Below are 25,168 nucleotides of genomic sequence, written 5' to 3'. Positions count from 1 at the left end.
TATTTTTATTTTCTTATTTTTGCAAATAGTTATTTGCTTAATGTCTTCAATCTAAACTTAATTTGTTTATAAATGTTTGTAGAAAAAATGTGTTTAACAATTTTAAATTATAGCAGGTAAAAAAAACAATTTTAAATTATAGATTCAAATGACTTACACAATCTATCAAACTTACATAGTTTATACTATATAGTAAGTAAAAATATGTGCTTGATATATTTTTTTAACCATTTAAAAATAAAATAAAGAAATTTAAAATATGATGAAAAATTAAAATTATAAAATTTTACAATAAATTCAAAATTAATAAATTTTATAATATATTAAAAATTTTGAAAATTCATGCATTAAAAGTAGTTCTTGGTTGCATAGTTTTTTTAGGAATATAAGTGTTTAATTAATTCTTATGATAAAGAGGGGTATTTTGGTAAAAAAAGAGCTCAAAAAGTTACAATTAACGGTTAACTAATAGTTTGGATAAATGGAAATAAAATATCAGTTATACAAGAGAGGTTAGTGTAACCTGTATTTTAATTTTAAGAGAAGTCTATATAGGTTTTCAAAATAGAAGGGATGTCTATGTAATTAAGATAAAACTGAGGGGTAGTTAGAATATTTTACTCTTAAAAAAATGATAGTTAAATATCCTACAAGTAACTTATATTTAAGATAAAAATTTTCCCTACAAATAACTTATAATAAGAAGAAGAATATATTTGTCTTTCAATGTTATTTTTTTTCCTCTTTCCTATTATAGCTTATGCGTTATTTTTCAAAAATTGGTGGTTCATTTTATTCGTTTTAACTAATTTTGATTGTTAGGGCAAAAAAAAAAAAATTAATTGTTTGACAAAAAAACCTAAAAACTTTTTCTAGAATGGCAGTATGACAAGGACAACGTGTAGTTAGAAGTTTGTCTTTTCAATGGCCAAAGAATTCGCTCTCTTCAATTTTAATCAAATTTGGGACAAATTTTAGGATGGGTTGGAATCACCTATAATATAAGGGTAGAAAAACTAACAATTAATCTCAGTCCTATCTAGCATTGTAGCTTAAAATGGGATGAGATTATAAGCTGAGGCCTTAGCTTCAAATATGTTTCCTTAAGCACCTTGACAATCTTAGGAATGGAACATCCTCTCATGAGTGTCTAACCCTTTGACTGTTAAATTTATGGTATAAGGGATTAATCAAAATTTATTATTGCATGAAAAGAGACAACTTTGTCATTGGACCGATATAATATAATAATATTTTATTATAATATTAAAAAAAAGTCAAGGGGGCGGTGGAGGTTGGGGGTTGAGTTTGAAAAACCCCCTCCCCCCAATAAATGTGCGGGGGGTGTTAAATACACCCCCAGCAATTCATTCCCCCCTGGCAGGTGCAAGAAGAAAGAGAGAAAGAGAGAAAGAGAGTTGGCGTGTGCAAGAACAAAAGGAGCATACCAGTAAAAGAGAGGACAAGCTTTGAAGATATTTTAGGTACATAAAATTACTTCTTTTTATCAAAATTTCTTGTATATTTTAAACTTCCTATTTACATTATTACTATAATGATTAGAGAAAATTCTGAGACTTATATATGATATAAGTATTGAGTTTTAATAAAAGATGACTATAGAAATTTAGAAATAAATGAGTTGTTAATTTTAATCGGTCTAGATTTCTCTATTTGTTAGTTTTAGTATTTAAATTAATTTATTTAGTTGAAAATCTGTTATTTATGAGATATATCATATTTTTACTGATTAAATTTAAGTTAAATAAATTATTTGGATTGTTTGATATATTATTGAGATTTTAATCGGTTTAGTTTTATTTATTGGGTGACTGGAGATTTTAAAATAATTATTGTAGCTAAAAATTTTATTATTTATGGAAATATATATATATGGTAGTTGTACCATTAAAGTTTTGATTAGATTATTTAGTTATAAATATTTGAAGTATTATTAAATTTTTAAGAGTTTGATTTTGAGGTTTAAACTTAAAAAGAGAGTTTTTAGAATTTAGAAAATAATAATTTTATATTTAGAATTGTGGAAAATCCTTTTTATTAAGGTAAATAATTTGGAGGTGGTAAATAAATAATTTGGGTTGTTAGAAATTTTAAGTTGTTTCTAAAATACTTAATAATTTTTGAGTTATGAGAGTTGCGGAAATTTAGAGTAAAAATTTAATTAAATTAGAAATTTAAATAATATAGAGAAGTTTAATTAATTAATCAATTAGTTTATATTAATATGTGGTTATATTAATTGTGTAGATTAATTATTGGTTGAGTAAAGGATTGACTTTGTGATAATCCTTAGTATTGCTTTGGCGAGAGGTAACCACTTTCCATTTGTTATATGTGCTAATATGCTGTTTGTGAGTATTTTGCCATTTTTGAATAATATTTGTTATTTGGAATTCGAATAGATAAGTTATATCTTTTGAGCTATGAAAATCTGTCTTGTGAGATTTTGGAATTGTGATTGAGAAGTTTGGAAAAGATATATGATTTATATCTTATGGATTATAATGAGAAAAGATTAAGACATTTTTAATGATATTGTGAATGATTGATTGTTATTTGGATTTTGGATTGAGCGCTATCCTACCACGTGGTAAGGCCGCCATTGGTGCACATTGGTTGGCTTCTTCCTTCTTCCCCCATAGTGAGGGATAAGCCTTTGTAGCTTTTTATTCGTCCCCCAAAGTGAGGGATAGGCCTATATGTCTGATTGATCTCCATAGTGAGGGATAGACTTATGTGGCTTGTGTGTTGGCCCCCATAGTGAGGGTTTGAATGATTAAAATTATATTTCTACTGATATATATATATGTTTCTCGAGAATTAATAACTATCCCACTTGACACCTCACGAGTACGTGTTAGTATGTATGATGAGTTGGAAAGTTGGTTACTGAGGCATTTGTCTCACCCCGTGGTTTAACATTTTCAGGTGATAGTTCAGATGATGATCTGTCAGGGAAGGACTCAGAGGCTTAGTGTGCTAGCACAGCTTGTATAGCCTCCCTTCATTTGTTTTATGTGCTAAATTATTATATATTGCCACATAGGGCTCATCTATTTTGTTGTTGTGAACTAATACATTTGATTATTGCTAATTGATGAGAGAGCTGTTAGAAAGTCAGAGGCCTCTGAGACGTTGCACGTGACATTCGTTTGAAAGTACAAGTTTTTGTTTGGACTAAGGGTGAAATGATATTTCTAGACTTTGAAAGTCTAAGGCCCAAGTTAAATATTGATGTGCTCGTGATATAAGTTTATTTCTTTTAACCATGATAGTGATTTTAAAATTTTAAGGTTTCTTCTTTTCTATCATGATTAATTTTTTGAATAAATTGAAATTTTGATCTAAATGAGTTTTAAAAGAATAGTCGTCACAGTTAGAATTCTATTTATATTTCTCCGGTTTCAAATATAAGACCTATTTTATAGTGTAAATTATATTGTAAAATTGGTCTTATATATAAAATTGGAAGAGTATATATGTTTTAAATAATCCAATTTGCGAGTTGACAAAAAAAAATCAATTTGTGAATAACGATAAATCAATATATAACTAACTAAATATGTCGGTGAGCTTTCTCTTCCCACTTCAAAATTCAATTCCCACCACATATTTTTCTTTTTGAAAATCCGTATAAATGGACCTGAATTCAAGTACTATTATCTCATTTCTTAATATAACAACTAATTGTCTAATTTGACATTCAATTTTATCTTAAATATATGCCTAGTACTCTTGTATCTAGCTGAGCTGATGAACACTTTTTTGTTGGCAAAAAAAAAAAAAGGACATTTGCAATTAATTAATACTTAACATATGTACTCTTCTGATCCTATTTATAAATCACTTTTTGTATGTTTCATACAGACTAAGAAAAACCTTAAGTTTTATTAATTCTCATTTAAAATTTAACAACTTTTCAACTTTATCCCTATTTAATATATATTATACCCCATCTAAACAAAGTTAATATAATAATAAATAAAGGATAAAATTGTATATCTATATAAAAAACTTCTCTCAATACCCTATAAATAAAATCAAAATTTATCTTCTCTTTCTGTCCTATAAATAAGACTTGAGGAGTAATTTAGTAGCCATCAATGTTGAATAATATTGGTCAGACCATTGTCTCACGCACAGCACAGTACTAAGTAGTAGATAGTTACCTCATTGAAAACATGATTGTTAGACAAATATAGTTGGTGTTGAAAAATATATTTACTATTTTGTTGAGCTCATCAATGTAACGTGCTGAAACATCCTACATTAATAATTGTATGATGCTTGATGGAAAAATTAAAAAACTATTTGTATGATACTAATCCCAACATTGCTCGTAAATATTTGCTTAGTTTAATTAGTTTGATGTTAGTTTAGTGTTTTTAGAGCAAGCAACTTAGTTATTTTATTGGGCTGCTTCACAGTCTTTCTATCATATGATATGATCATATTTTGAAATACTTACTCTCATCTTAAGGTTATAAAATTATTTTTAGTTATTTTTAATAAATATTAAAAAAATTAAACTAATTGACGGTTTGCCTATTATTAGTGGCACTACTCATACGAAATCATTATCTTGAGCGAGTTGCCTAAGCCGTTTGAGTCAATTGATACTTTTAACATCTTTCGAGTTTTGTTTAAATATGATGTTACGTGTTTGACTTTCTATAAGTATAATAATGGGCACATGAGCTCCTTTCACTTAGTCAATAAACTTTCAGCTCATTTTTACAAGTAACATGTTTAATGATGGGGTTAGAGCCTTGGGTTAGGGGTGCAATATTTAAAAGTTAATAATTTTAAGGGTTGGTATGATTATCCATCCTTATAGTTTTATCGATTTTTAGTCTTGGTCCTTATAATTTTATACTGTTAGTTTTGGTTCCTATGATTTCATAATTTTCTGGTACGAGTCTTATGAATATTTTATATACATTTTAACAAATTTTAGATTTGGTTTCGGTATAAAATTATAGGGACGAAAACCAAAGAATTGAAAAATCAAATATTAAAATTGAAATGGGATCACACTGTAAGACCAACGATGATATTAATCCTAATTTTGAATACAATAATTTAATAATTAAAATTGATTAGTAATTAGTACGTATCTTATAATTGATCTCTATGTGATTTCATGTTTTGAAATTATTGAAAATTTAATTTATTGTCATTGAACAAATATTTATCTGCACAACTCCCATTCAAATGCGCACCCAATTAATGCATAAAGAATAGTATGTTTTTCTAGTTTCAACTAATTTTCTGGATAACTATTGATTCCATTCAAATGCAGTGTCTTCCGATTTATATTCGTTGCCAATTTCAATGTTTTTTGCACGTCACTTTTTGCCCATATTAGTTAATTCTTTTTCTTCTTGTTTTTTATTTTTTTTACCATAACTCTTTTTCTTCTTGTTTAAGAAGGGAATGGTTATAGAGATAACATAAAGTAAATAATGACTTTTAATAAAAGTAATAATAGTACCCCTGTTGTAATTTAAAAAAAATTAATTTATGGAGATCAAAAATTTTTTTTGCCAGAATTTGTTAAGTTCGTTATTATTAAAAAAAATAGGTGTTAATTTCTTGCATATTTTAATTATTTTCATAGAAAATTATTTGCTTATGATAAGCTCCTCAATATATGCAATTACTAAGGAGAATCAAAGAAAAAATTTATAAATTTAGGAGACAATTAAGATTTTTATATGAGGACTAAAAACATTTCACCTCCTTCTTACATTTTTTGGCCAAACGAATCTCCCTCTAACATTTATATTTAGGGTCAAAAACACCAGTGGGTACAGTGAATTTAAATGTTGGGATAGGGTTATTGGGCTTTGAGTTGAAATTTTTTGCATAAATTAGAATAAATTCTCTGTTGAGAAATTAATTGTTAAAAGATAATACTATTTTTTATTCTTAATATAGGAGTTAATTGATTAATTTATTCTTTAGCATGGAGACGGAGCCAAGGAGGATCTAAAGATCAGATGGTATTTAATGTCAACGATGAGGCCGCGAAGGGGAGAAGAAGCAGTTTGATGGGGCTTATGTTTTTTTTAATATTATTTTTTCAAAGCTGAGTTGAAACTTTGGAAGCTAGATGTTCAATTTTTTTAATGATATTAATATTTTTTTTTTGCCAAGTAAAATGATTAAGTACTGACTAATGAATTATTGAAAGATTAAGAACTAAGTTATAACCGAGTCAAAAATATAAAAAATGAATTGCATCGAGTTAAATATAAGGGACTGAATTATAAGTGATTCAAAAATATACAGAATAAAAAATTATTTTCTGCTCTAAAAAATATATGTAAAGTCAATGATGAATTAGATTATGTATTGACAACATCCGGTCTGTTATAAGGGAAAATCACAAAAAAAGGCCTCTGAAATAAAAAAAAATTACAAATAAAGACCCATTACAATATTAATATGGGTTTTTACAACAATTTTTGTGAAATGGATCCTTGTGTACAATTTTTAAATTTCAGCTGTCTTTTTTTGCTATTTTCCATTGTTAATAATTAGCATGTGCGTGCCAAAGAGCCAGCTTCCTTGTTCATCAAGAGATTGTGTCTAGTATTCAACCATGGTTTGGGGAAGAAACCAGCCAAACAGAGACAGAAAATGTGAAACCATGGTTTGGGGTCAAACCATGGTTTTGAACCCCAAAACTATGGTTTTGGTGGAAGTGGTTTGAAGTTGCTTCTGGCTCAAATTTTCCAAACGTTAGTGTGGGCCCAATAGCATATGACAAAACAGCTCCCATAATTGATGCCTCACTCTTCATTCCACACTCGGTTCTTCACTATTTAATCTTATAATTTATAAATATATATACACATATTAATTATTTATTAGTTATATTATCTTCTATATTATTAATTATGTTAGTAAAAATTATTTTATTAACAATTTTATTTCTTCAAATCCAAATATATTATAAAATCTATCCCTTATATAATTATCATATTAATTTATGTCCTTTTTAGTAATTTGTACATATAAAAAGTGCTTCTTGTAACAACTATCCAAACACTTTTACTTCTCAGAATCACTTTTTCATAAAATCTATTCTCTTCAGAATCTATTATTTCCAAAAGCTATTCTCCAAACCATAGTTTGGTTTCATCCAAACACTCCCAAGGATCTTCTGGAACAGATTGAACCATAGAAATTTTTTCATATATCAGCAAAGTGCTGATAACCAAAATCAGAACTTTCAGTTGGGTCATCGAAACTTCCAGACTTAAGAGTCGGTTCAGATGAAGGCTCAGTTTTAATCTGCTGTATAAAACAGCTACCATTCTCAGGCCTAAGCTCTTAATTAATAGCGAGCAATTCACCCATCAAAATGAGATTGGGCCAAATCTAAGCTAATCCATCACGGGTGAACTATGAACTAACGAGGATTGGATTTTGCAAGAGGACTAGTCCTCACAATGTATTAAACTACTGTTTGAATTTAATAAGAAATATGTTCACATTTAGTGTTTGATAATGTCTTGAACAATACTACTTTCAATAAGAGGATACCTATATATTAAAAAAAAACTGTGAAGTTTTGCATTGCCTATATAAGTTTTGAAAAATTTCAATATTAAAAAAACTATACTCTTACTTAATATAAAACATAATTAACTAATTTGAGTAGATCAGGAGTGTTAGTTAAATTAGTTACTATGATATATTTTATCTAAAATACATCAAGCATCTCTTTAATTTTCTCAATCCTTTTCCTATTTAATTATTACTGAGGAATGCCAATAAGGTTAATTAGGAAAAAAATTAATAAATATGTAAAATAGGTCTTATATATGACCAACATTAACTCCCCAATTAAGTCCTTAAAGACAGGAAGAGTACAATATATACTCCTCCGACCCTTAATATAAGATCTAATTGTTGAGTTGATTTTAATTCTAAATATAAGACATATTTATATTATTTATCAATTTTTTCTAAATTACTCCTATGGATATCACTCAATCATAATCAAGTAGAAGGGGGAGAGAATATATTAAGGAAGATGATTATGATGTTTCAGGAAAAACATATCATATTTCTTATAATTAATTAACTTACTTAATTTCTTCAATCTAATTAAATTAGTTAAATAGGTCTTATATTAAGAATAAGAGAAATATACATACATACAAACATAGAGAGAGGGGTGTGCGTGCGCGTATTGGCGTGTTGCATGATTACTTTTTTTTTTTTTAAAAAAGCACATGATTACATGTGCTGTTTTTTTTTTTTGACCAGAGCACATGATTACATTTGGAATCTTATATGAATGAGCATATATAATGAAAATAGTAACGGCAAAAAGGTGATACTAAGGTGATTACAAGGAAGGCGGATAGTCATCACCTGAGGGTTGAAGAACAGGTATATCTGTCTTCTCCAAATTGGTAGGAAGGAAGCTTCTGAAAATTTCATAGTTTTTTTTTTCCCCTTAAAGCAAAGTCAATATAATCATTATTGCAATGAATAATTATTGGATATATCTTGTCAAAAAAAGGAAAGAGGATAATTGGATATATACGCACACACGCCCCCTTAAAAATGAAACAAGGACAGGAAGGAAGAAGACTCATGGACCCAGTTTCAGAGAATCTGAATCTTTAAACTTTGATCCCACCGGAGCTGTGAATGAAACCGACAATTACTCCACTACTAAAAATATTTTAAGTTTTATAAAGTAATTAATATTTTTTATTTTTAATTAAACTTAACTAATTTTTTATCATATATAGATCAGTCATTTAGAGCTTATAATTACTTGCAGTTCACAAGAAAAGACGTCCTCCTCTCGCTAGCCTCTCTTTTCCATGACCATGAGGCATTACACTGGCCCTTGATGTCCAATCTACACTACAGTTACAGTGTGTGCCTTCTCTCTAAACATCGATGGAGGCCATCTGATCTGAAGAAATTCAAATCCCTCTCACAGTCTCACTTCTCTTCTCAAATGGGCATTAGGGGGAAGGCTTTTGCCGCCTAAATGGTGAAATTTTGTTAGGTGATCAGATGCATGCATTGCTACCGGCTGAGATCTGTCTACTCATTTTACTGATGGCACCCACGAACCCACATTATGAGCTGAGCCCACAAATATTACTCGAAAAAACAAATGTTTTAAAAGTAGCCCAGCCAACACTATATATATACATATATGGATGTCTGTATTTTAATATTATTTTTAAAATTTCTACCCGCCCTTATTTTTTTATTCTTAATTTGATCATTTCAGATGCCAATCAAACCTAATGCATCATAATTGGATTCGCATGGTCGGTTTTCACTGTCAGTTGCCACAGATAGATGGAGCCTCTCAGAGACTTTTCCAACCTCGTGATCACATGTTCCTGTCGTTTCATTTGAGTGGGCCTTACAAAATCTTTCAAAGCCTTTCAACTTCAACTTCAAGCCTCTCACGTAAGCATGCCAATTTATAACTGGCTTTTCCTAGAAGCTGGGAACATACTCCCGAGGACTCGCCAAATTTTATGTTCAAGATGATTTCATTTAAGTAATCAAGTTCTCACATCACTAATGAGAAAAGGCAATTTCTAGTCATACATGGAAAGCGTGTCGATAAGGATATACTGAGTATACCAAAAATTTGAATATTAGATTAGAGACATAGTCACATAACTGATAATGATGCCCCACTAAAAATATGAACTATATAACGCCGGCAAAATTTTTACAATATTTCCTTGTTTTCTCTTGAACATCCCCTCCCCAAAGAAACAAAGCACAACCAATGGCAAAACAACTGGAGGCAAGGACGAAGGAAATGGAATGCTTCCCTCTACACAAACCAGAATATATGCGTTTTATGGTTGCTGGTAGAACTCTGCCATATCTATGAGTGAAAGAAAATAGTTGATGAAGTACGCTGTGCCAGCAGGTTCTTATTCATGCCTCTTTGACAGTGGGAGGGATGCCTCAGTAATTCTCATGGTCCATACGCAATTCTAATGCATGGCCCCACATGAATTTTTGGTACAAAGGTCATATTGAGGTCATGAAAACCAACTTCAGTGGTCAGACTCCCTGATATTTTGAGTAAATTGACGTGAGAAAAGCCCTCCTAGCTCACAATGCCTCCTTGAGACGGAAGGTTCTGGCTATGTTCCTTGCATTATCATATTCGTTAAGGTCAACAAGTATTTTCTTCAAACGCCGAGCAAGTTGACTTGTGTCACCCTCAACCACACCACCAACATTTCTTTTCTCCAAAATCCTTCCCAGCGACAATACGTAATCAACCAGTGGCTGCAACTTGCGGCTACACACGAGCACAAGGACGGGCAATGAAAACATGAGATTAACAGCTGAAAAACACTAGACAAATTAAGACAACATCACACATGCATCTTATGAGACTGAAAATATCTTCAAGTCCTCATAACTTCAAATGGTTATTGAAGTGGGATGGGGACCCCTTCCCCAAAAAGCAGCTAATGAGATGAGAGAATCACACAACTAAAATACTCTATAAAGCATCTCATACAATTCAACAAAGGATTTAGGTCTCCCACACACCTCATTTGAGATCTGCAAGGACCTAATTATAATCTTCCAAACTATAGAGACAAATCTGAAAAGGGAAGGAACCTACAGGGGCACAGCAAGACTTGGAACTCATGGAAGTTAGACACAAAAAACCTTCAGTCTGTGTCAGGTTTTCATAGCCCGTTCAAGTGAATCCCCGCAACAAATTGCCTATGATTCACCTATTAACAAGCGTTTCATATGCCCACTTGAACACAGCAACAAACAAAGGGAAACCCCATGTGAGGCGTTCTTTTCACTTGATACCACTCTTTGGTCATAATATTCCCATCCATGAATTTATATGATTAATGGAACTTTTGTTTCCCCCCCCCCCCTCGGGGTTACTGATTACCTCTACATAGTTAGCTGACTCTTATCTGTAGTAATTGGGTAAACTGATAATCATAACTGTTCTCTTCACCTATTTCATGGACCAGTGAAAAATTTTGCCCCTAATAACCACAATGTAGATCATAACCTGATCAGTCACTCAAATACAAATGCTTGATTAATACAAATCTATACTAGTAACCAAGTTAGTACTGACGTAGTTCAAAAGGCCCAAGAATCTGCACAAATTAGTTCCAACACAGATAAATGTAATTAAAAGGTCAGGGGAGAAAAAAACACAATTATCATACCTTTTATCCCCTACAACACTTGGGCCCGCCCATACTCCAGATAAGGAAGCAATTATCCGTTCTGTTCTCATTATTGCATCATGAACATTTTCTGAGATACTTCGGAAGTGAGGTAAAACTTTTCCAAACAGAAGTTCCTCAAGAGCTAGCTTCTCTAATACTGGCATTGCAAAAACATCCTTCCAAAGGCAAATATTTCTCAATAGTCGAACAGACACACCAAATCGATATGCTGCAACTCGTGCAGCATCTGGAACAGCAGCTAGTACCAATGGACCCCATGTTGGAACCTACAACAGTAGAAAAGATTAAAATTTCATTCAATCAAATGCTTTGAAAAAAATAATCTTGCAGCTACATGCCTACTTTGTTGGAAAATTCATCCTCATACAGACCTACAAAATTTACAATGATGCACATATAGATCAGCCAAGTAAATATGCATGTAACTGGGCCTTATAATAAGAGTGCTCATAAAGTAAATGAAAACTTGCACATTCTAGTCATACCGTAATATTAGCAACAGCATCAGCCAACCGTGTGCGAATGGAAACTAATAGATCAGCAAGAGCTTCACTCTCATGAGACACATGTTGTACAATCAACTTTGTAGCAGTAATTGCGTTAACTGTTTCCTGGTGACTGAGCATGTCCCAGCAATTGGCAATTTCATACTGAAGAATAGGAAGTGCAACCTTCTCTACCAAATTAGGGACAAGTTCAAGGTCAACATCATCATCATCATGCACCAGACCTTTAGCATCTTCGGGCAAACCGTAGGTGAACAACAATTTATACCTAAATATGAGAAAAGAGGAGAAAACATGATATAAACTAGTGCAAGATCGGAGACACCCCATTATATGCATTATATGTGACAATAATAACTAGAGTAGATCAGTAACAATTCAATAGCTTTTTACCATTTCATCTCTTGAAAATCAGATCCCTTGCGAAGTGGGTCCCACTTCAGGAGTTCCAACCTCACATATGGAGAGAAGATAGATGGAAGACTCAAGGACATATAAGCATCACGATAGCTTGATGAATACTCCTTTTTCCATTCTTCAAATCTTTTTTTAACCAAAGAGAGCTGGCCATATTCCTCAGCTGCATCACTGAAAATTTGATCAGCAGTCTGCAGCAGTAAATCACGTTGCGATTGATAGGCTTGACTTTCACTATCACTCTCATCAGTGCTAGATTCTCCCTCTATCTTTTGATAATCTATTTCCATATACGCCTGTTTATTAGATTTAAGTGCCCGGAGTTTCCTGCGTTGACGTTCCTCCTCCTGTGCTTTCATTTTCATTCGTTTCTCAAGATTTAGATCTCTACCAAATTCATCTAATTTCACTGGTAGGTCTTTTTGCTCTCTTGCAGCAGTGGATGCAGCCTGAGCTGCACTTGCAGCAGCAGCAATTACTTCAGTATTGCTACCTTTCCTGTTGAAAACTGACATTGCAGCTTTCACAGCAGCTTCAACCCCCTTCATTTCATCATCATTGTTGGTGTTTCTTCTTTCAAAGATAGCTGAAGCACGATCTCCATGAATACCCTTCATCTGCTCTTCAAGTTCCTCAATATAAGGAGCTTTATGCTGGAAGTTACAGAATTATCTTAGAAACAAATCAATAAATGATATCCACAGAGTATCTTTGGGAAATAAGACAAGCAGGCACTTGAACTTCCAAATTTTATACACAGGAGAACAATTTCTTTAAGATCCTAAAAGAAAATTTGCTTTATATAAAATTATTATTGATAATTAAGGAAATATAAAACAATAACAATTTTTTTAAGATCCATTTTTTCTTCATCCTAAACCAAAGGAGGGGTGCAGTTATTTGTCAAGATCAATGTTATGTAAATATAAAAGGGATTAGGAGTTAGTTAATTAGTTATTATTTAGATATATGTGACTTGACCGTTAGGCTTTAGACTAGTATAGATAAAGGGGCCCAGGACTCCTATGAGGTTATATTGTTGTTTGTTATCAGATTAATCCAGTTCCGAATCCTCTCTATTTTTTCCGTGCCTTCTATCTCTCCCCCTTTTCTCTGTCTCTCCTTCCCTCTTCTTATCCTTCTACCTACATCAATCAAAGAAAAATTGATGCAAAAGATGGCAACCAGACTGAAGATGCTGACAAGAAATTTTTCACTAATTCAATGTCATTAACCAAGATTTTCTGATAACAGAACGATGATGAGATCATGGCCAACTAAATAAAAAATCTTCAACTTTATATGAATAAAATTCCACGGAATTTTCAAGTTTTCCAAATTATTTTTGAGCAGCATGTGATTATCCTCCCACCTTGTTTCATGTTCATCTCTGCATAAAAAAGGTCCTAATAGGGGATCATCAAATCAGACAGACAGATATGCTCCCTCGCGCCCAAAAAAAGTGCAGACAAAGACAAAGGCTCTACTATGTAAGAGAAGAAATCATATTAAGAAGGCAGAAAGGTATGGATTTGAGTATGAAGTAAAGCTGCCTTGTTCTACTACATATGCAAGGACACTCCATTGAGAGAGAGGTGTGGGGGAAAAAAAAGGTCTTTTTCCTTTGCAAGATACAGAGAGAGGAGAGAGCAAAAATAATTGATTAAATAAATATTTTTTTGAATAAAATTTTCTTACTTAGGCTCTACCAAGCAAGAATGCTCTTTAGTCATTAGAGTTTTTTCCTTGGAATAGTAACACTCATGCATGTATATACATAGCATATCTTTCCATTCATATTCTTATTGTTTTCCTTTTCAATTCAATCCATTCAAGAAAAGTTCTAGAATTTGTTACTTTCATTCTTTAAAATTCACCTAACTAAACATAATAAGACAACAAGGTGCAATGAAGTTCAAGATAAGGACACAATAAAGCAGACCTAGTTTAAGAAAAGCACTTCTCTAATTTTAACGTTTATTAACAACATCGATTCATGGGAGTTAATTTAATTGTTCTAATTCACATTTGAGTTCGCCATTAGAAGAAGTATAAATGAAGAATAGAGTGATAAGGAGTGGGTTAAATATTAGCCATGTGTCGAAAACCATGCTTCAAAAACTCATCTAATATCCCAAACCCATTTGGCTGTAGTTGCATCATCATAGGCCAGATTAAGGTGGTCAGATGGCTATGGCTAATGGGACATAATCAATCATTCTGGTGCCAAGGCAGGCCAAAATTGGACTTCCACCCTCAATTCCACTTCCATGCTCCCCGGTTCCATCATGCTAAGCGAGCCAAATCTGACTTTCACCCTCAATTCCATTTCCAAGCAACCCCTAGGCCCCGGGGGGGGGGGTTGCTTCATCATGAGGCCTATCGTTATCCATGCATGTGTTCAAGCTCAAACCAGGAAGATAAAGCAATCAAGAAGCATAGCTACCTGTAAAAAGTCACATATGTTTGCAACGTAGCTTCGAAGCTTTTGCATAAACCTATACTTCTCGTCTGCTGCTGCTAGAGAGTTTTCAAGAGCAGTGATATTCAAAAGTGAGGAAGACAAATTTTCATCAGTTTTATTCAATGAAGACACTGTTCTGCCATGAGATTCCTGCCAAGGTTTTTTTCAAAAGAAAACATAAACAATTATGAAAGTATTTATGATATATCAATCTAATAGAACAATCATGCTAGAGGGACAAGTCTCATATCCAAGGCACATTTTATGATCCAAACAATGCAGCCACATAAACGTATGGCCTCAGCAAAAATCAACTAACTATAATTGAAATTTGAGAACACTTCACAAACATAACACTTCAATTGTCCCTATAATTTGCAAGACCAGCACCAAAAATTATAGTGTTGCATTCTCTTTCATCTCAGATATAAATAAGAAAGGAGGCTAGCAACGTAATAGATTGTATATATAGAGTTATTATTCAGTAATGATGTTGGCAATGTAATAGATAATTAGACATTATATATCTCGCTTTTTGTGTGATTAAAAAAGAATACTTTTCCTATGTCTTCACCAAATGGGACCTGATAGTCATAGTCATGGTCATCCAAAATTCCAAATCAGCAAACATGTATTTTAGTCTCCCGGCACAACCCAATACTTTCTTAGCTACATAACGAAGCACATTTTCTAAACTGGGAAAGGAGTCATTCTTAGGGATGAAAGGGAGAAAGAATTATCTTCAAGTATTCCATTTTCAGTAGCTATCTGTTGTGTCCGGTTATTTTGTGATGTGGCATGTACCAGAGTGTCTTAGGTATATGTGGCATATACCACGATGTCTGCGTGATGAAGCTAGTTTCAGTTAGTTACTGGTCTAGCGTGTTAAAAGGAATCTTTGACAGGACATGTATGCTCTTGTGACATGAATAAGTTACTCTTCAGCTGTATGGAGATACTCCTAATTCTAAAGCACAGATCCTGGCTTTAGAGGGTTCCTAGTTCCTACCTTTCATTCCATACGCTGTTATTTCTCTTGCTCCTGTCTCTCTTCTTATTCAGTTTCTAACAGTACCATAATGGCTCCAAAGCATAACAAATTTCTCAGATTATTCCTAGAAAGATGCTCCACGAACCATGTTTACATTTTAGTTCAGATGCATGCAGTTCATGAAAGAAATATAAGTATATAACTCGCAATGATAAGTTGAAGGCAATGTACAATCACATTTATCAGACCGAAAACCTGTGCCCATAAAGCTTAATATTTGTGCCAGTTTGACAATGAAAAAGCCGCTCATACCTTAAGCCTCCTAACATTGTCTTGCAGAGCTTTCTTCGCGATCTCAGCTTGTTGAGATAAGGACATCACGTCCAACCCCAGTGATGTCCCAATTGCTCCTCCTATGCTAGGACTTACAGAGGCGCTTGAAGCTGCACTATATACAGTAGTGGCTGCAGAAGCAAATTTTTGCTGCTGGGCACCTTGAGTGACAGGAACATCACTGCTGCCTGCTCTAGCATTAGACCCTTCATCCATTCTTTTTCCCAATCCTTTTCTAAATTGCTCTTCTTCCCACATCTTCTCCTCTTCATCATCATCATTATCATCTAACTCTCCAATATCTTTTACACGAATATTCATTGTTCTCTCATCCACATCCTCAAAGACACCCTTCTTTCCCCCTTCCATTTTCTTCCCAAACATGGCAATTCGACCCTGGAACTCTGGTTCTTCATCACTTAGCCCCTCAGCGGCACCATGATTGCTCCCACCATCCAATGATATATAATCTGGTGCTGCTGGACGAGCCTGTCTTAGCCGTTCCCTTTTTGCACGGATAGCTTTTATGGTCTCTTCATCCGGAAACAGCGAGCCAGATGAGCTCTTTCCATTTGTAAGCCCTATTGAAGCCAATTTGTCCTGGGCATCATCTTTAACAGTGTGAAAGAAGTCATCCTTTTTCTCCTTAAGCTCATCTTGTTCATCTTCAGAATCAGATTTCGGTACTTCTTTCACTGGTTCCATGGGTTTCACAAGGCCTTTCAATACAATAATAGGTTCAGATGAGGGTTTAGAATCCGACGAAGGACGAGAACTGCTAGCCAAAGTTCGTGTGTTCTTCTGGAGCTCACGAAGTGCCTCCTTGGTATAGGTTCCAGCTTGGGGCTGAACATTAGAAGGAACAGAAGCAGTGGCGGATGAGGAGTGAGCAATACGGTCTTTCAGGGCAGTCATCTTGTGAGAGGAGGAAGACTGTTTGCCAAGACGAGAAGTGGACTTCTCTGAAATGGACCGTTTGGAACGCGATGGGGTTTCACTGTCTTCATCATCGGCAAAGCTGAGCAGCTTGGGGGCTTGTGGCTTCTTAGGCTTGGCACCAGAGATAGATGATGGTTTAGATGGGACTTTCACTAGGTTGGTTGCTGAGACTGCATCGCCACCAGTGGCCCCATCATCTTCATCATCATCTCCAGCACGGCGGCGAAAATTCCTTGCTCTGTTGCTGCTCATGGAAGCTCCAGCTACTAATACGTTGTTACCTTCTCACAATTCCAAACCTCTAAAGGATTTGTAGAACAATGTCTATATTGATGATTGCTCACTCCAACTTCAATTGCAGCGACGTCTATGAATTGCCTCCACACCTGCAATCGCCCACCTGAAGATCTCCAATGGCACAATTAACATACACTGCACCAAACAAAAGGTTTTTAAGTACCAAGGATGAAAATTCCAACATCACGTACCTATTGTGAATGTAGAAAATAATTGAACAAGGCTGGATGGAGCAGACAAACATTTGAGGATTACGTACAGAACAAGAGGAACAATGGTCACATGACCATAAAACAAATCAGCTACCCAAGTCACCGGATTTATGGCATAGTTCCATTCCTTGTTCTTCAACTTGTGTGCTATATACGTCACAAATGTAATCCGAACTTATAGCACCACCCATTAGTCATTATCCCACATAAAACTTCACAATAAAAACACGATAAAAATTGTCTCAGAGGAATCCCAGATTGAAATTCATTAACAATAAATCAAGTATACTAATTATGATCTAAATTTCATCATAAAGAAGCTGAAGCCATGATCAGAATTCAACAACTTGGAATAGCAAAATAGCATGAAGCAGAATCAAAAGTTTATGTCAGCTACACTAATTAGTAATTACATCAAGTATGATAATTATAACCTATTATATAATACAATCATAGCCACATTCAAACGAATAGTATTGCAATATACAGGAATCGAAGACCCTAGCAATTGTAAATTATGTTTGGAATTTCAACTGTTTAGGGATACCAAGAGATCAAAATGAAGCAATAACACAAGGAGTGGAAAACTACAAAGACAAACGAAGATGAGAACGAACTCAGACGCTCACCTGAATGAAGGGCCGAACCTGCAAAATGAAAATCAAAGAGGGAGAGAACGAACTCAGAGACGCCGTGAAGGAAGATGAGAACAAACTAGACCACGAGAGAAACGACGGCAACGATCGACTACGACGGAGGAGGCGGCGATGACTGGAGAACAGCGGCTGAAGATAATGAAAAGCAAAAAGAAGGTCTAGGTTTCGTGTTCCAGAGGCGTCTGAGCACCCAAAACACACCGTTTTGAGTGCTGAGCATATGCTATGTTTTTGTTTTTCACTGCACCCAAGCATCAATGGAAATGGAAGGGTTCCAAATTTTTGAAAGAAAAAAAAAAACAAGCAAACAAACAAATGGTATTGATATGTGAAAAAATTTATAGATTATAGATTTATAATTCATTTGTTAAGGAGAATTTTTATAATTAAAAATAAAAATTTAAAAATAAATAAGAGATACTCATATTTCTAATTAAATAATAAAATATTCTTTCAATCCTATTTATAAGGTTTTTCTCTTATTTAAAAATAATATCATTAAATTTTTCACATAAATATATGATTTTAATTTTTTTTCATTTATTATTGTATAGATTGTACTCTTGGGATAGAATATAAGATATTTTGCTATAAAATCTACTCGTGTTTTATATTTTGCAAGAAATATTATAGGATTTGGAGTTGGGGAAGCAAAAGAAGGAGAAAACAAATATACGAAAAACAACATAAAATGATGCTGTGCTCCCAAAAGTGGGAAAATTATAATAAAGTCCCATTCAGGAGAATTAAATACAAAAAAGTCTCTTAAAATTATTAAATTATTTTGAAATCTCAAGGGATCTCATTGCAAGAGATTTTATTTGTTTAATTACTAAATTATCTTTATTTTTTAAAATATACATTAACAATTGAAAGAGCAATCGTTAAGAACTTACAGTTTAACAATTAACAACTATCGTTTTAACAACATATTTTTTCAGTGCATCACAAAAATGTAATGCATGCGATAGTTGTTAATCCTTACACCTTAAATTGTTAACGACTGCACTCTCAGTTGTTAATACATACTTTTAAAAAAAAATAACAGCAATTTGGTAATTAAACAAATAGAATTTATTGCAATGAGGTCCCTTGAGACTTCAAATTAATTTGATAATTTTAAAAGACTTTTTTGTATTTAATTTTTTTGGATGGGATCTTATTCCTATCTCCCCAAAAGTAGCCAAATAGCTAGCACAAGTTTTAATAAGAGAAAAAATGAAATGACAAGAGTTAGATTTAAGGGAATGAAATAGCCCTCATAACATGGCAAAAGAAAATTCGAATTTCTACCTACCAAACGCAGGCGCATTTCATATGATATACTCCATCCTCCGAACCCAAAATATCAGGCAATTTAGTCAGAACGCGCAAACTATTTTTCGTGTTCCAAAAAAATCTCCATTTCTTTTTGCCAAGTACGTGTATTTTTTTATTAAAGACAATCGTATTTAAGATATTATTAAGTATTAAATATTTAAATATAAATATATTTCTTAATAAGGATTCGAATCAAGGGAGGGGAAACACGTTGATGCCCTCTCCATTGGACCCAAATAGATGGCCTGAGCCCAAAATGAAGACTGACGCAATGTGTGGGAATCGCGGTAGAATTAAGGGCCCTTCATTTGGGCCCATTTATATATGGGCCATTCTGAAGGGACTAAAACAATCATATACAAGGAGTCCAGTATTTTGGAATTATGGAATTGATGGCAAATTTAAATTTTTTTATTAAATAAATAATAATTTATAAATAAATAAATACGGGGATTATAATTTTATATATTTATAAAAACATAATAAAAAATATATAAAATTTATAATAAATTATGTTATTTATTAGTTATGAAGGGAACCAGAACGGTTTTTTTTTTTTTAAAAATCATAAGTAGTTATTCAAAATATACATACATAAAATATTTTAACCATTAAAAGAAGTAACAGTAAGGCAAAGGGTGGGGAACTGCATACATTGTGAGTCGTGACAAGTCCGACAAGAGAATATTTAGATTGCAATTTCAATCTCCTCCACGCCTAACACTCTGACCCCATGATCTAACACCAAAATATGGATTTTTCCAAATATCTATAATTGAATTGTTTTATATTCTTCACACCCTCCTATTGAAGACAATCATATTTAAGTCACTATCAGACACTAAATGTGAGCACCTCTTTTAACGAGAATTCAAACATTGATTTTTTATTGTAAGAAACTAATCTCTCTAGTTAGACGTAACTCCTATTAGTATATTTCTAATTTCTAATTCTAATTTTTGAATAATAATACCCAAAAGCAGAATATTATTGGAGGAGGCCCACTTTTCAGGGGACGGTGAGTACGTGAAAAGTGGGTGGAAACATATACTCGTCAAGTAGGCCCGCAAAATATTTGGAATTCGTCTTCTGTATGCCCCACAATATCAGTTGACTGATTACATGATAGATCTCAAGTGCTTGAATTTCAAGGGTTTTTGAACAAGTTGATGTTAAATGAAAGTAGTACCTGAATTATCAACATAAAAAGTGTATTAAAAATCCATATATTTGAAGCTTGTAAAATTGAGAATTTAAAGAAAGAACTTGAATATGAGAAGAATGATACGATAAGTGTTACAGCATGTGTGAGTGTGTGCGGATCCTCGTTCTCTAAAAAGATTAGGATAGAAAAAATTTATGGTGCTTGGTTGAAGAGAGGAAGGAGATTAAACCTCAAACTCATGACCATCAAAATTGGAACAGTCCATCTCAAACCTTCCTAGTGGATACCAACCAAAAGGTCTTTGTCTTTGTTTCTAAACAAGAAATATTGTAGTCATGTTCAATGAATTCTTCATTTGCTTTTTAAATAACTAATGTAACCATATTATCAATTCTTTCATGACATGAACTGCATGTCTATATCTTTTACATGGATTACATGAAATTTGAAAATGAGACATATTATTTATGAGTTATATAAGATATAATTTTTTTTTAATTTATATTGATAAGATGACTATTTTTTTTTGGGCCAATGATGATTTTGTTTGTATCATAATGTTAATTCCTTTTTTAATTTTAATTTGTTATGATGTTACATTAGCTTCATTTTTAAAGATATGTGATCTCATGCGCGTGTTATAAGCAGTTATGTTTGTCAATCGAAAAAGAATAGTATTCCTTTGATATTTAATATAAGACCTAATTAATTAATTTGAGTAGATTAAGGATATTAGTTAAATTAGTTAATATGATATGTTTTTTTTCTAAAATATCTTAAGCATCTTTTTAATTGTCTTCCTTTCTCTCTTATTTGACTATTGTTGAAGGATTATTAATATGGTTAGTTTGAAAAAAAATTGATAAACATATGAAATAGATCTTATATATAGGACTAAAATTAACTCCATAATTGGTTTCTATATTAAGGACCGAAGGAGTATAAGATAAGGTTAGGCCTCGACCCTTGGGCATGTTGGGTAGATGAGATTGAAGGATTGAGATTGGCATCGGGATTGAGACAAACATTGACCCAAATTGTCTTCTTTGATAGGAGGGTTTGAGAGTGGCTAGGACTTGAGGCATACCATATAGGTGGGATTGTTCAAACCCATCACCCACCATGGTATTGCTAAAGCTATCCTGGGATTGATAAATTTTTGGACAATATTATCTTTGCTTGAATTCTGAAATCGCCTTCACTCGACCAAACAAAATTTTACAGCCCTACTCCTATTTCTAATCCTTCAAAATTCAATACACCGTACCAAACAGGACTTGTGTGTGTGCATGTAATGACTTGAATATGGTTGATAGGGCTCGTTGAGTGGACAGACCATTTGCACAGTCGTAGTTAATAAATAATTTATAGATAGTATCTAACTATTTATAAATTACCTATCACTATTTTTTTTTTATATTGGTACTAAATTTTGAACCATTTTATGAGCTATAGATTAACTTCTGAGCGACAAAACTAATCTTTATTAGCTATAGTCGTGAAAAAGTTTTTTTTTTCCCCCCTTGTGGGTCAAAATAGTCGTGAAAAAGTTACTTGGCATGTATGCGTGAATGTTTCAATTACTTGCGTAAAAATTAATAAATCTAATTAAAAACATTAAAATAAGTACTCTAAATATTAAAACAATTGATATACTTATTGACTTCGACATTATTTGATATTGCGAGTGTCAAATATAAAAAGCATGGTGAAAATTTTCACCTCAAATCATTAATGGACCCACATATATCAGTATCTAATAATTATTGTATTCTACCTTGTCATTAAAGTTATTCTCACTAATCACTTTTCTTTCCTTCTCAACCATTATTTTGGGAAGTAACTTATAGTACCCTCAAGTCATTTTAAATTTGAGACTAACTTTTATTAGATCCAGAGTGTTAGGTCTATTTGGTATAAGGAAAAAAGAGAAGAAAAAATTTTAACAAGTTCGATTGAAAAAAATTGGAAAAGTAGGGTTACAAACTTTTAATTGGTTTTTCTTATTCTTTTATCTTACATCTTACCTTTATTAAAATTTTATAACCCAATTTTTCCAATTTTTCAAATTATACTCACTGAACTTTTCTCTCCTCTCTCTTTTTTCTTCAGGTCCCTCATACCAAATATAGAGTTGAGGTTAAAATCCTCCCACCAAAACGTATTTCTTGAAATTTGAATTTATATTACCGTCATGTGAACCAACAACTCGTTAGTCTTTTCCAACATTATTTGATTTGACACAACCTCCTTCCACATGTTTGGAATCAAAACATAGTTTTGTCAAAAACTAAAGGGCTTTCTCTGTAGGATGCTGAGAAAAGCTTTTGCAAACGCACGTCCACGAGCGAGGCTAACTTTTGTGCTCTTTTTTTTTTTTTTTTTTAATGGATAATAATAGAAAGTTACCTCAAAAAAATTCTTAAGCATTTCAAAATGTTTCTTTCTGGGGCTTTTTCTACTTTTTCCATTACGTCCTGGAACTGTGATCCTAATATATATATCTTCTTCCTCTTGTTTCATCTATGGAGATATGCCCTTTCCATGAAAATTCATACTAGGACTTGGATTTTATCACTTTTTAAACGCTTACAGAGTTAATTAGCTCATAGATGCAACGGAAAACTAACAGTATAGAACATACTAATCATCTCAAGTAAATAAACAGAACGAAGAAAATGAAGGGAGGGATGGAGTGTAAAAAAAACAGAGTAGGCACGTAAACTAAATCATATATGACTATTCTGGTATACAGAAAAGGTGAGAAAACCCGCCCAAAAATAGATTAATTTCACTCTTCCTCTAATATTTTTTCCTCAACTATTTACAGTAGTACTCTCTGCCATGAGTAACCAGGGGGGAAAAAAAAAGATAGAAAGAAAATTTGAATTTCATGCAGTTTGTAGTATCTTGTCCAATTCAGTCAAGAAAATTTCCTCTGTTCATAGCTTCATGCCATTTAAGATGCACTGGTGTAGGACAACAATAGCCATGAAATCAAGCTTCGAATCCCACACTTAGCAGCATCTCAGTATTTTAAATAGGATTGCCTTTAACCGCAGGACAGAAGAAAAAAGATGAAGAGGGGTCATCTTCTTGAAGATATATTGGACTGAAAAAACTCAGAAAACTGCATTGGATCCATTGGAGATGGAGATTTATGATGATGAAGGAGACTTAATCATGCCAGCAAAGGAGCATGATGATGCATCTTCTGATAATGTAAAGCCGAGATCTTTGCTCTCTGAGGGCACCTCCGAGTCCTCTGTTTGTGAGCCTTCTCTTAGAGGAAGAGTGACTTGCCATCTTCATGTGGGTTTTGTTAAGATGAAAAAGAGTTTCTGATTTGTGAATGGTAATATGGAGGGTTTGGTTGGTTTCGGAAATGAAAGAAAGCTTCCTATATATACAGAAGAAAAGAGTAAAGAAGAAGGGATGGAGCATGAAAGGGCCTAATGGACCCCACAATCCCTCCTATATGCCTTGGAATTCACTGAATTGCTTTATCTCTCCTATCTCAGAGAGAAATTCAAGAAATAGGGTTCTCAAGTTAAGATGCATGGAAGTTGAATTTAGAATTCTTTTAATCAGATTTTTCTTAGTTAATGTCTAGTTTTAGCTATCGATTCAATAGGGATTGAATCTAGACTAATAGAAGAAGCATATATGCATGACTCCTTTGTTGGGGTAAATAAGTATATCTTGTTTGGCGTAATTTGATGGAGCAGAATTAATTGACTTTATCTTCTTTAATTTATAAAAACTCTCAAATTAGAAGCATTTTGTTGACCTCACACTTGGTGGGATGACAAATTAAATTTATTTTTTTAAGTAAAGATTTTAGAAATAAATGGGCCTCATGCATACCTCAAACTTTAACAGTGTTTGTGTATATTTGAGATAGGCTTATGAAGTTTTAAAAGTTAGTTGGGAATGCATGACTTTAAGTTCAGAAAGTGCTTATAGAGGCATATCGGTAGCAGGATTCAAACTCACGACCGTATGAGTTATAAATCAACTCCTTATTAATTAAATCAACTCTTGTTAACAGAGAAAAAGCTAGTTGAATAAATAAATTATGTTTCAAATGATTATGGAAGTAACTGACTCTTAGTCCAAAAGTCACTTTAAAGTTGAAGCAACTTGTTTTTTGCCTTCCGTCTTTTGGTCTTTGACTTTATTTTTATTTTTTTTAATTTGAACATTCTAAAACAGAATTTTAAAAATATCATCCAAACGAATTCCCATCAAAATGACTTTTTTCACTAAAACCTATCTAAACATAAATTATATTAACTTTTATCCCAATTTCAGTTTATAAAAGTCAATTGGGTTAAAAGTATTTTTTGCTATGTTAATCCAAATTATTTTTTCTACAAGTGAGGTGTCTTTTTAAATCCTCTTAAATTTATTCAAAAGATTAGGATGCTTCTACTTATGAGTGGATCAATTGGATGAAAAAATTTAAGTTCACCATAACTCTAGCATTTTGCAGATCATAAATTGGATGAAAACCATGGCAAATATCTCTCAGTTTTATGTGGTACGCTCCAGACAACAACAACAACAAGTTTTATCCCACTAGGTGGGGTCGG

At 32.8% G+C, this 25,168-nt stretch overlaps 1 protein-coding gene across 2 annotated transcripts; it reads right to left on the bottom strand.

The window, feature by feature from the left end:
- Positions 1–9,621: 9,621 nt before the first annotated feature.
- LOC114733130 (transcriptional repressor ILP1) lies at positions 9,622–18,205 on the bottom strand. Of its 2 annotated transcripts, none has more exons than XM_028920535.1 (7): positions 18,062–18,205; positions 15,964–17,355; positions 14,643–14,810; positions 12,173–12,849; positions 11,759–12,047; positions 11,250–11,539; positions 9,622–10,339 (listed from the first exon to the last, which is right to left on the bottom strand). In XM_028920535.1, exons 2-7 carry the CDS (start codon positions 17,173–17,175, stop codon positions 10,147–10,149), a joined length of 2,829 nt encoding a protein of 942 aa, XP_028776368.1. In that variant the 5' UTR covers positions 17,176–17,355; positions 18,062–18,205; the 3' UTR covers positions 9,622–10,146. The 2 variants fall into 2 exon arrangements, with proteins under 2 accessions (XP_028776368.1, XP_028776367.1); XM_028920534.1 differs by lacking the exon at positions 18,062–18,205 and adding an exon at positions 17,480–17,610.
- Between the last annotated feature and the right edge of the window lie 6,963 nt (positions 18,206–25,168).

This window comes from Neltuma alba, unplaced genomic scaffold (assembly GCF_004799145.2).
Source record: "Neltuma alba isolate B1F8T4 unplaced genomic scaffold, ASM479914v2 tig00012967_pilon, whole genome shotgun sequence".
NCBI lineage: Eukaryota > Viridiplantae > Streptophyta > Magnoliopsida > Fabales > Fabaceae > Neltuma > Neltuma alba.
Note: the sequence above shows the minus strand (reverse complement) of the source record. Positions and strands in the feature narration are given on the sequence as shown.

Bases quoted from the DNA above. Each gene is read 5' to 3' on its own strand.
- LOC114733130 (XM_028920535.1), bottom strand. From the start codon at position 17,175: ATGAGCAGCAACAGAGCAAGGAATTTTCGCCGCCGTGCTGGAGATGAT. The intron at 12,850-14,642 runs GTAGCTATGCTT...TGTAACTTCCAG, and splicing joins ACATATGTGACTTTTTACAG to CATAAAGCTCCTTATATTGA. The intron at 12,048-12,172 runs GTAAAAAGCTAT...TCTCATATTTAG, and splicing joins GATTTTCAAGAGATGAAATG to GTATAAATTGTTGTTCACCT.